The sequence below is a fragment of the Stigmatopora nigra genome, chromosome 3 (assembly GCF_051989575.1).
Source record: "Stigmatopora nigra isolate UIUO_SnigA chromosome 3, RoL_Snig_1.1, whole genome shotgun sequence".
Taxonomy (NCBI): domain Eukaryota; kingdom Metazoa; phylum Chordata; class Actinopteri; order Syngnathiformes; family Syngnathidae; genus Stigmatopora; species Stigmatopora nigra.
The window spans coordinates 1,264,172-1,274,986 of record NC_135510.1 but is presented as its reverse complement, the minus strand read 5'-3'; the positions used below and the strand labels follow the sequence as shown (position 1 = coordinate 1,274,986).

Sequence of the window (10,815 nt, the reverse complement as noted above, 5' to 3'; positions counted from 1 at the left end):
AGTTCAATCATACACACCTCATCCTCGAGTAAAATAAAAATATTTATTGTCATTGCACATTTTATTAAACAGGAATGTCTGATGTCCATCACGGTGAGCTGATGTGTCATAAATGATTGCCCAGCAAAGCTTCCAAGAGTCTTGAGCTACTTGTGATTGCAGTTGTTACCACAATAAATTTATATCCTGTTTAAAAAAAACAACAACAAAACATTAATACAAGTTGCCAAAAGATTGAAACCAAACGGGAAGTAAAAACTAGAAAACGACTTAAATCTTATAATATTACGACTTTTCCACCTGTTTATGTGTTTGTTTGGTCAATAAACAATTTTTTGATCGATCAGATATTTCTGTGTAACAGCCGTTGATGTAAATATCCCAAATTAACAAATGAACACCTTTGGGTTATAGTAAAGTGAGTCTATTTATACATGTTTTATCCTGCATTTTGTAAAATTTCAACGGTACGGTTTACAGTCAGGTGCGCTTTATTGTACAGTAATTACAGAAATTGTATGATGCATTGTAATAGTTGAATACCAGAATAACCCCTATTTCAGTTTACTACAAACTATGATTAAATTTGAAGTTATAACTAAGAATGAGCACATTTTTGTCAAAATATTTTTTTGTCTAATATTAAAAATACTTGAAATTCAGTATAAATATATTGCACGGTCTTGGAATAATATATTCCGGAATCACTGTTTAACTCCAGAGGAAATCAAACATCAAGTTGTCTTTAAAGTAAATATCATTTGAGTGATGTGCCATTTCAAACAAATGTACCTTTTTCTCTACCAAGAAAGCGTAAAGCTGAAATCTCAGAATAGGTGCACCCGCCAAGGAACATGACGATGACAATGCGTTGATTCTCAGTTTTTGCTCCATTTTTGCCTGGCACCAAAAAGAAGACTTTTGGAACATCTTCAATCAAAGCCAGTACACATTTACATTTCCATAACAGTGGCTCCACCCAAATAGATAAAGGTTTTATTAAGGGACATTAAGGCACAAAGTAAATCAAAATTTCACCTGTGACAGCAAACTCATTTCCATTTAGCAATTTGGTGACTTCTTCAAGGCCAGCCCAACCACCTCGCTCTAACACCTATAAATCGTATACAAAATAGACTGATTCGTCATTGATTGAAAATAGATGAAAGAAATCCTGCCTAATTACCTGTTCAATAAGTTTGCAGCTCAATGGAACATAAGCACCACTGAAGACGTAAGCCATGTCTTTTGGAACACGCAGGTCATACTCGTTATCTGACTTGGGTACCTTATCGTAAAAACAACATCCGACCAAATGAGAATTGGAATATTAAAATCAAATTTGATGAGAAAGGAAAGAAAGAAGGTTAATATATTACCAAATTGAGCTTTCTGCTCAGAGCCCTAAAATTGCTTTTTCTCGCCAAAGAGAAAAAGGCATCTGTCAGCTTCCCTGATAAAACAATATTAGAAATAAATACGCCTGCTTCTGTATATATTCCACATTCCTTTTGTGCATACTTAATATACATTTGCACTGTCACTTTTCACTAATTATGCCAAAAACAGAGTTCTCATTTCTTATCGAGTTGGGAAAGGCGTAAACAATTGAAACGCACCAAGATGGCAGCACAATGTTCTGCATTCCAAAGTGGTGGCGAGGCTTTGACCTCGGCAGTCATCTATAATCCTTATAAAGCGTGATTTATGGATGGATGTGTGCGTGTGTATGTTAAGATTCTCTGGCTACGTTTGTCCAAACCGTACAACGTACAGAGTAGAATTTTTTTATAGTGCCCAAAAACGATTGTTGGATCCCAATAGACGAGTGATTGAATTTCTTAACCTTTTCTAAGAGTTTAAACTCAATATTGTATTTGTTTAACACCCATTTTGCAAAAGATATATATTTTCTAATAGCACAATAATTGTCTTTTGGTTCTAAACAAGCAGGCGTGACCAGCAAGAAATAGAATACCCATATGTCTCATCAAGTCATGTTAAATGTAAAAACCTGTCTTTACCTGCCGTCTTGTCATTGACCAGTTTTCCCATTTTGCTCTCCATTACAGTCAGAGTTTCGCCCTGCTGTTGCTCCACAAGCAGGCCAGACTGTTTAAGATTGGCAAATGTGAGAAGGTGATCCACCCCATAGCTCTAGTGAAGGAAAAAATGGGGAAGAAATAACAATACATTATATCACATTCGACCATTCACAAGACAGTTGGGAATGTAACCAAACACCAACGATTAACAGCATTTTTAAATTATCTAACAAACAAACCTTTGGAAAGAAATGTAATGACACATTTTTTAAAGCTAACAAAACCCCTGCAATGTCATCAGAATGCACTGAAAAAACAGTTTTAATTAATCACTGGCTACCATTGACAAACCAGAGCCAGTCAAAAAATATGAACTCCTTTCGCATTGATCACATATACTAGCTCTGCATCAAGGAAACCTCACTACTGCTATAACTGTTTTACTGATCATTATTAATTTTACCTAGGGGAAATTTAGAATGTCCAATCAGCCTATCTTTGGAACGTGGGCTGAAACCGGAGTAGCCGGAGAAATCCCACGCAGGCCCATGGAGAACATTCAAACTCCACACAGGTGGAACGACCTGGATTTGAACCAAGGTCAACCTCCGTGAGCCCGATGCGCTATAACCACTCATCCGCCGGGCCGGCCATATTATGGAGTACGTATGACATAAAATTGTGTATAATAAATGCAACAAAGGTACTCTTCATATTGAGATGCACCTGTAATATAGCTACAGACCATGAGGATTCTACGGGTTTAGCTCAGCTAATTATGAAGCAGAAAACATTTTTTTTTATTGTCAGGGTTTTTATGTCATGTTATCATACATTTGCTTGCGATGAACAATAAGCCTGGCCTTCCTTAGAAAATGCTTTGCTCGCCCCCTAAGTTCATTATTATTATAATCATTCATGCTTGCATTTAATTATAAGCTTTGCTCACTTGTATTTCCACAATTATTATTGATTAATATTATTGATTTATTTGGGAATGTCTAATGCCTAACACTTATCATAGTATTTTTGTCATTGTACTATTCTTTGCTATCACAATAATCAAAAGCCAGATACAGCAGCAGATGTGAAATCTCACCTGTAAATACTGTGTTTTTAAAGAACGGTAGTCTTTTGGCAGCAAACCTGCAGTATACATTAATGAAAGTGCAATAGAGTCACAAACAGGCATAGCTTTAAAAAAAAAAAACATATCTACATATAAAAGCAAACATACCATTTTCCGTTAAGGATAGAAGACAAAGCAGTCGAAGACTTTCTATCATGGATACCTAAAGAAGAAAATAAACTCATTAGGTTAGCCTTTATTAACATGAAACACACTGAGGAACACTAACCACTTAAACAAACCGACCTGCATGTTGATATGTTCTTCAATGAAAGATATGCATTCACGGATTTCAAAACCTTCCAATAAAGCTGTGAGGAATTAAGAAAATAGTAGAACAACGTGCTTAATATTTAATTGCCCCCTCCAGAAAACAAAACAAAAGAAAACACACAAAAAATAAAGACATTACAGTCATACCACTGCTTACAAAACTAATTGGTTCAAGAACTTTTTTCGTAACTTGAAAATTTTGTAAGTAGAGCAGTACTTTATATGTAAATTCTCTAATTCGTTCCACAGTCCTCACACAACTAAACCCATTAAAATTCGTCGAAATGTCCGAATTTTGTATGAAAGAAGTGAGGATGTGTAAAAAAAATGAGAAAAAATATTGATTAATGTATTAAAATGAATAAGGCATATGAAAATGTGTGTAGTACATTATAGATTTTTACGTGTGCCCTGTGTGTGTGTGAAAACATGTGCCGCGTTGCAGTTGTACAGTTTGTAATCACTTTATAAAGGGAATTTCAATCATTAATAAGGTGAGAATTTAGCCGAGGTGGACATGGAAACACGGATAGTGTTTGTTGTGAAACAGCCAATTGAATAGAATGCTTTTATTGTCATTATGAGATAGAAGCCCAGTAGAGGGGAGCGGGGTCTCTAAAGTGAGAATCAATGCATTCGTGACAATATTTTCATAATAAAATAACGGATAAGGAAATGCATTTACTTTTTAGGGGATTTTGTAACTTGGATCTTGTTCGTATCTCGAGTCACTCATTAGCATATAAAAAATGTTGTAACCTGAAAAAAGTAGAGGTATGACTGTACTAGCATTAAACAAAATGAACCCACAATGTTCAGTCTTCAAAAGGTCCTGGAAATCGTGTTTGGTTTTCTTCTTCATCATGGATTCACTTGCACTGATGTCTATGGAAACAACAGTCAGTTAGCCACACATTTTGCTCCGAATCAAGCACAAAAAGGTGATACCGAATATTTTGGGTCAACACCTACGGAGGCTTAAGAGCCGATGTTCTTGTTTTAACCCCTTAAGTTCTTCTGACACAAACGTTTTCATCTGCTTTATGTCCATTCCTTGACTTTTCTATTGGAATTTTCAAAATAACTGTTAGCTACGTTAAGTCAAATGAAGACTGTAATTATACTGGCTTACATCATATGCAGTCTGGAGGTTCCTGGCTTTTTGACTGAGAAAGCTAAAGACGTTGGAAAAATGTTCATTTCTGATTTCATTGAAGACCTAAAAGACAAGTGACTTTCAAAATAATGTTTGAGTTAAGAAACTCTGTAAAGGCAGATTTACCTTATCTTGAGAGTTCAGCATGACTTTGATACTTTTGTCTGAAGAGGAGACATCAGGCCCAAATTCAACACAACCTGTGGGGAAAGATCTCTGTCATTACCGTATGTTATTTCAAACTATGAAAATATCTACCTACGCTCTGACAAATCACAATTGCTAAAAAATTATTTGCTAAAATGAAACAACCGCTGATTCAAAGAGATTTTGGACTGCAGCTGTGGGGACACTTTGGCTGATCAGAAGAAAATTAGTATGCCACAAAAATTATATTTTCCCTTCTTGTTGCAATGAGACATTTTAATGAAAGAACATACCAGAAAAATATATTGAGTCTATGTTCAAGTCATTTTCTGATGTGAAAATAATTACCTTTAGTCTTACTGAAATGTAAACTAAAAGACATCCCTTCTAAACATCTTGGAAATATTTGTTTCAGATTTTTTTTAACATAGGCTCCCCAAACGATGGTAACAAATAAGATTATATGTACAACAATCCATTATTTTTAAAGTGTACTATAATGTGAGGGGGATAAGCCAAAAAGTAAATGTCCAAACATTGTCCTTATATTTTCATGGAATAAAATTCTACCCACCACATTTGATTTTAAAAACATCATCCACAAGTCCTTCATAAACCACTTGTGAACACATAGGAGTCACAAAATCCACGTCTGTAACGACATTAGACAACGTGATTGAGCAAAGTCTGCATAATTCAAAGTGAGAAAGAGTCACATTGTCTCACCCCTATCAATTACAAAAACATTTCCAATTTCAGAATTCCGAGGCTTTTGATCTCCCTCTTCTGCTTGCTCTCTCCACGACTCACATGCCATCTGATACAATAAAAAGGACCAAAAAAAGTGTCAGCTACCTATACTTTTTGAAACAAGCGATGATCAATAACATAAAACTCAAATCCTGAACATCTCTTACAGAACCTACTATACCTTTGAACATCTTCCAATTCCGTAAACATTTGAAAATGGTCCATAAATGGAGTGAAGAAGATGTAGCGCGCTGCCAATTGTCCTGACCCATCGCAAATCTCCAGCCTTGGGGAATAAAATCAAGTAAAAGAAAATGCAGAAACAGAAAATCAAATCAAATCAGAACATGTTAAAATCAGAGTAAGCAGTGAAAAATAATCGTAATTATGACACAGGCAACATTCTTTTTTTTAAATTGCATTATACAATTGACAAAAAATTGTATGAATGTCTAAAATAAAATAACCATTGGTTAAAATTATTACTTAAATCTGACGTTTTGCCTTTGTCTGACAGGCCATTGATTCGAAATGCAGCTATGGCTAGTGGCATTGGAACACCATTTTGTCACTTTAAAAATGTTTGTTTAGCTTTGTGCTCGACTGCTATAAAAATATACATTTTGAATTGAAAGCTGGTTATTTAGCTCTGACATTGTGAGTAATGTTTACCAGATAGCTGTCTGCAAAAAACTCTGGGAGTTCAAGACTAATGATGTCATCATCCAAAGGAAGTAGATAAAAGGACCATTCATCTATCGTCACATCTGTTAAAAAAAAATCCCAATAAGAATTTTACCACTTTTAAAGACTTGAGGATAAAATATAAATACAATAGGTTATCAATAAAATATACCTCCAAAGACCCCCTGCTCCTCCAGCACTGTCTCACATGCATAAAACTAGAAGACCAAGGATAGCATATAAGCAATAGCTTTAATTCAGTTTAAACATGAGAATATCAAATACCTTCTGAGGGGTAAATATAATTTTGTATCTTCTACATTTCTCAGCGGATTTGTCTGCATTAACCACATCTGTACAGAAAATGTATCTATCAGAGGTTTGGCAGAAATCATTGACATTATAGTAAGACCGAGTCATCGCAATGACGAGTACAGTGTTCCCTCGGTTATTGCGGTTAATGGGGACCGGGACCACCCGCAATAAGTGCATTTCCGCGAAGTAGGGTTGCCCCTTCAAAAGTGCTTAAAGAAACGTCTAACACGTGCACAAAAGCACCACCAAGCAAAAACATCATTGTAGTCCGTATGGAGGATCTTCCGGAGTTTTTTTGCACGTAAGAAACATCGTTATTGGGAGTTGTGAACATTGTTTTTTTGGGCGGTGAAGATGCCCCTGTAAACAGCCATGACGTCATCAATGCGATTCCTGAACTCTCACCATGTTATTGACCATTTCTTTGGCTTTTTTTATGCAATTACTAATTCTTATTGAATATTTTGTTTCCACCTCTTGTAAAATGATGTCATTTATAATTTTAACTTAATATCTTTAAATTTATTTTTTTTTCCTGAAAAAAATCCGCAAAGCTGAGTCTGCGATAGCTGAAGCGCGAAGTAGCGAGGGAACACTGTATATACACAGTAGATTTAAATAAATAAACATAAAATGAAACAATTTAGAAAACTGTTATAGAGTAATGCCTTGCGAGCTTAATGCGTTCCGGTCTGGGACAGAGCTCATATGTCGCTTTACTCCTATGTCAAATAAACTATTCTCATAGAAATGAACTAAATAAAAATTAATTTGTTCCAAGTCACTGAAAAAAAAAAACAGGATACTACAATGAAAAATCATATTTTTATTGTTTCCAAGTCACCATATACGAACAGGGTAACAAATGAATATCTAGTGGTTATGATATTCAATACTAAAATGGGACATTATTCAGTACAATGGGGAGTGCTCGGAGGGGAGGAAGAGAGAAAACTTTTACACGCGCTCGTAACATAAACATAAATTTAATTTAAATGAACTTAGATTACGATACAGACACACTTAAAAAATAAGTTTTAATCTTACTTTATACTAAACTTAATTCTAGTTTAGTTTTAATTTTTTTTTACTAGTTCTACTTCTTCGGGCTTGGCTCTTTTTGCCTTACTTCTCCCTTCACTTTTAGCCAGAGCTTTTCAAAGGAACTCATCTAGGGTTGTTTGCTTTAGTCTCCCCTTCAAAAAATGAAAATGACGTACAAAAATGTCCTGACAATAAGATAACGCACAACCACTTGCCAAATTATCCAGGTGCTCATCTCGTATTGGTGAGCCAGCTCCATCACGCGTAGACGACTCATTTTTTGACAATTTTATGCTCAATATCGATTGTAATCATACGCCTTTTTTCGCACTACCCTTCATTGCACCTGCTTACTTAGGACCCATTGTTTTTCCCTTAATTCAGTACCGACTAACGCCAAAAAAAAACAATGAAAAAAATACAACGCTCCAACCAGTGTTCGTAGATATCTTTAAACGAGGGCGATGCGACGAGAAAGACAGTGCGCTGTTATCATAAGCAGCGTCTCTCGGCCACCTGGCTGTTTTCTATGCCCGGGTTTCAAAATTGTCTTGTATCTCAAGGCAAATACTTGCTCGGAATTTTACTCGTATCTCAAATTTCTCGTATGTTGGGGCCCTCGCATGTCAAGGTATTACAGTATGTTGGTGATGTTAATTGTAAAACTTCACGAAATGCCTGTAAACAATAAACAAAACAAAAAAATAAGGCCAAACTTACCACATATCCACTTCACTGTTTTTATTCTTGGTCGGATCAGAAAACAAATCCTAAGAAAAATAAGGCATATTGTTTGACTTCTGACTGTTGACGTATTCTAGCATAGGCTTTAAGTATATGTATGATGAGTACTCACTGATCTGATGTGCTGATTATGGGTCTATATTCTACTTTGTATAACTTGTCAACATCATGTTGCTGTTGAAAGAACAGAGAATGTTTTAAAATGTGATTCATTGCAGGGAATATAAATCTGAAGTGTCACCTTTAGAATGGAAACGTTGGCAATACGATCCAAAGGGCTCATCAAGTCTGCTTCAATAAAAAGGTCCTTCCTTCCTGGAAGCTACATAAAATGATGGGATGAATTAGCACCTGGTAATGAAATGGCTTTTAATTTATTGGTTGCTATTGACGGCGCTAGACGTAAATTCCGTTTTGACTGGGAGAGGCTGTCAGTGAATGTTGCTGTAATCCCTCCCAGTCAAAATAAATTGGACGCCAACCATCGACAATGGCTCTAAACGTTCACAGCTTGTCCAACCATCCATTTTTTCATTCATCTTCCATACCACCCATCCTCGAAAGGGTTGCAAAGGTTGCCGGAGCCTAACCTAGCTGTCTTAGGGCGAAAGGCAGACTACGTCCTAGACTGGTCGCCATTCAGCCAGAGGGCACACGGAGACAAACACCCCCAATCATACGACCACCAGCGGAAATTGAGCCCGCGCCTGCCAAGTGAGTGAACTGCGAAGCTGCGAAGTCCAGCGAGTGAACCTCTACACCACGAGGCGGCACCTTGTCCAACCAGTTTGAAAGAATTGGATGTCAACGTTGTAAATGATAGGCAAAGGGTTAATAAACAAACTTTCAATTTATTTATCAACAATGGTGTCTACGAGTGGCCCAGCAGATGAGTGGTTAGACCTCACAGTTCTGGGGCCGTGGGTTCAAATCCAGGTCGGTCCACTTGAGGGGAGTTTGCATGTTCACCCCGGGCACGCATGGGTTTTCCCCCGAGTATTCCCACATTCCAAAGACATGCATGATAGGGCGATTTGACTTCCTAAATTGCCCCTAGCTATGAGTGTGCACGTGAATGGTTGTTGGTCTCCTCGTGCCCTAAGATTGGCTGGACACCATTTCAGGATGGCCTCCACCCCGTGCCCGAAGTCAGCTGGGATAGGCCCCAGCACCCCTGAGACCCTAATGAGGATGAAGGAGTTCAGTAAATGAATGAAAGAATAAAAAGAATATTGTCGACGTTTTGGCAATTAAAAAGTTTAAATGAATCGAAAACGAAAGGGTGCACAGTAGCAACCTGCACTTGACTAATGGCCATTAACGTCGACAGACGTCCAATCCAGTTTAACTGGGCGGGCTTGGCAGCCAAATAAATGGTTTAAAACAATAGTTCTGTGCTAAAGTTTCTCCATTCTGACCTGTTCTAGAAGGTAGATCAGCTGGTCTCTTGCTAGTCTCTTGAGCAAAGAGAAGTCAGGGAGTTCCGGGGAGTCTTTCCTGGCACTAGTAGCCATGCTGACGAACCAAATCTGTACGCAGATCCACCGATTACCAACGTATTATAAGCATTCAAAACATTAAAGTGTTTTGATATGAATAAAGACCTCGAGTGGGCTCACCTCAGGAAAGTGATTTTCCTTCCCCCCGCTGCTAAATCTGTTTTATGCAAAAATATAAAAATAAAATAAACTGGTACATCTGTCTTGACAGTAGGGTCATGGTGTAGTTGTAGCAACGCGGATTTCAACCATTTTTAGTAAAGTGATTATTTGTGGGAAAAAAATACAATACTATATGATGTTAGGGATGACAGAATTGATCAATTGCAGGATGTTGACAGCCGCCAAGTGGTTCTTCCTCTTCACCAGTGTTTTGTTGATAGCAAATGGTATGTATACTGCCGTCTACTGGACACTAATTTTATTTTTCATTTTTTAAATTAAGGGGGGAATACATACGGAAGTAAGGAAGCCTACTGTATTCACTTTAAAAATAAAAAATGCACAGACGGTTTTTCAAATTAATTTATTTTTGCAGTTTTTTTTTAAATCAATCATTTTTTAAAACTCTGTCTTTCTAAATAATTCCTTTTCTGGGGTTGTTTTTGAATTATGTCTTTCCACAACTCTGTGTTTCTGATTAATTAATTTTAAAGTTTTTTTTTAATTTATTTTTTTCAACTTTGTTTTTTTTTCTGGGTAATTAATTTTGTATTTTTTTTAACTTAGTTTTTTTCTGGGTTATTTATTTTCAGGGTTTGTTTTTGAAATCATTTACTTTATTTATATACTCCATTTTTTTTCAGACTGACTGGATTCCAGAAATATTTTATGTGGGCCTGCCTGGGATATGTAATGAATAATTAAGTAATAGCATTTCTTTTCTAGGTACAACCATAAAAAAACTGCTTTCGACCATGAGATAAAGTATATATTATCATAATCGACTAATTATTATCATGTATGGTACATATATATATATATATATATATATATATATATATATATATATATATATATATATATATA

At 36.2% G+C, this 10,815-nt stretch overlaps 1 protein-coding gene across 1 annotated transcript; it reads right to left on the bottom strand.

Moving 5' to 3' along the window:
- Positions 1-24: 24 nt before the first annotated feature.
- vps33b (VPS33B late endosome and lysosome associated) lies at positions 25-10,166 on the bottom strand. Its single transcript, XM_077713162.1, has 24 exons — positions 9,907-10,166; positions 9,706-9,816; positions 8,529-8,609; positions 8,400-8,461; positions 8,264-8,313; positions 6,470-6,537; positions 6,357-6,402; positions 6,173-6,267; positions 5,682-5,786; positions 5,477-5,567; positions 5,325-5,402; positions 4,730-4,803; positions 4,580-4,666; positions 4,420-4,510; positions 4,258-4,332; positions 3,421-3,485; positions 3,283-3,337; positions 3,145-3,191; positions 2,025-2,157; positions 1,380-1,453; positions 1,187-1,288; positions 1,039-1,114; positions 793-900; positions 25-186 (listed from the first exon to the last, which is right to left on the bottom strand). Exons 2-24 carry the CDS (start codon positions 9,799-9,801, stop codon positions 107-109), a joined length of 1,839 nt encoding a protein of 612 aa, XP_077569288.1. The 5' UTR covers positions 9,802-9,816; positions 9,907-10,166; the 3' UTR covers positions 25-106.
- Between the last annotated feature and the right edge of the window lie 649 nt (positions 10,167-10,815).

Excerpts from the sequence above, each read along its gene's own strand:
- vps33b (XM_077713162.1), bottom strand. The coding sequence starts at position 9,801 with ATGGCTACTAGTGCCAGGAAAGACTCCCCGGAACTCCCTGACTTCTCT. Across the intron at positions 8,314-8,399 it reads ATAATCAGCACATCAGATCA|GATTTGTTTTCTGATCCGAC; the intron begins GTGAGTACTCAT and ends TATTTTTCTTAG. Across the intron at positions 1,454-2,024 it reads GGTCAATGACAAGACGGCAG|GGAAGCTGACAGATGCCTTT; the intron begins GTAAAGACAGGT and ends TTGTTTTATCAG.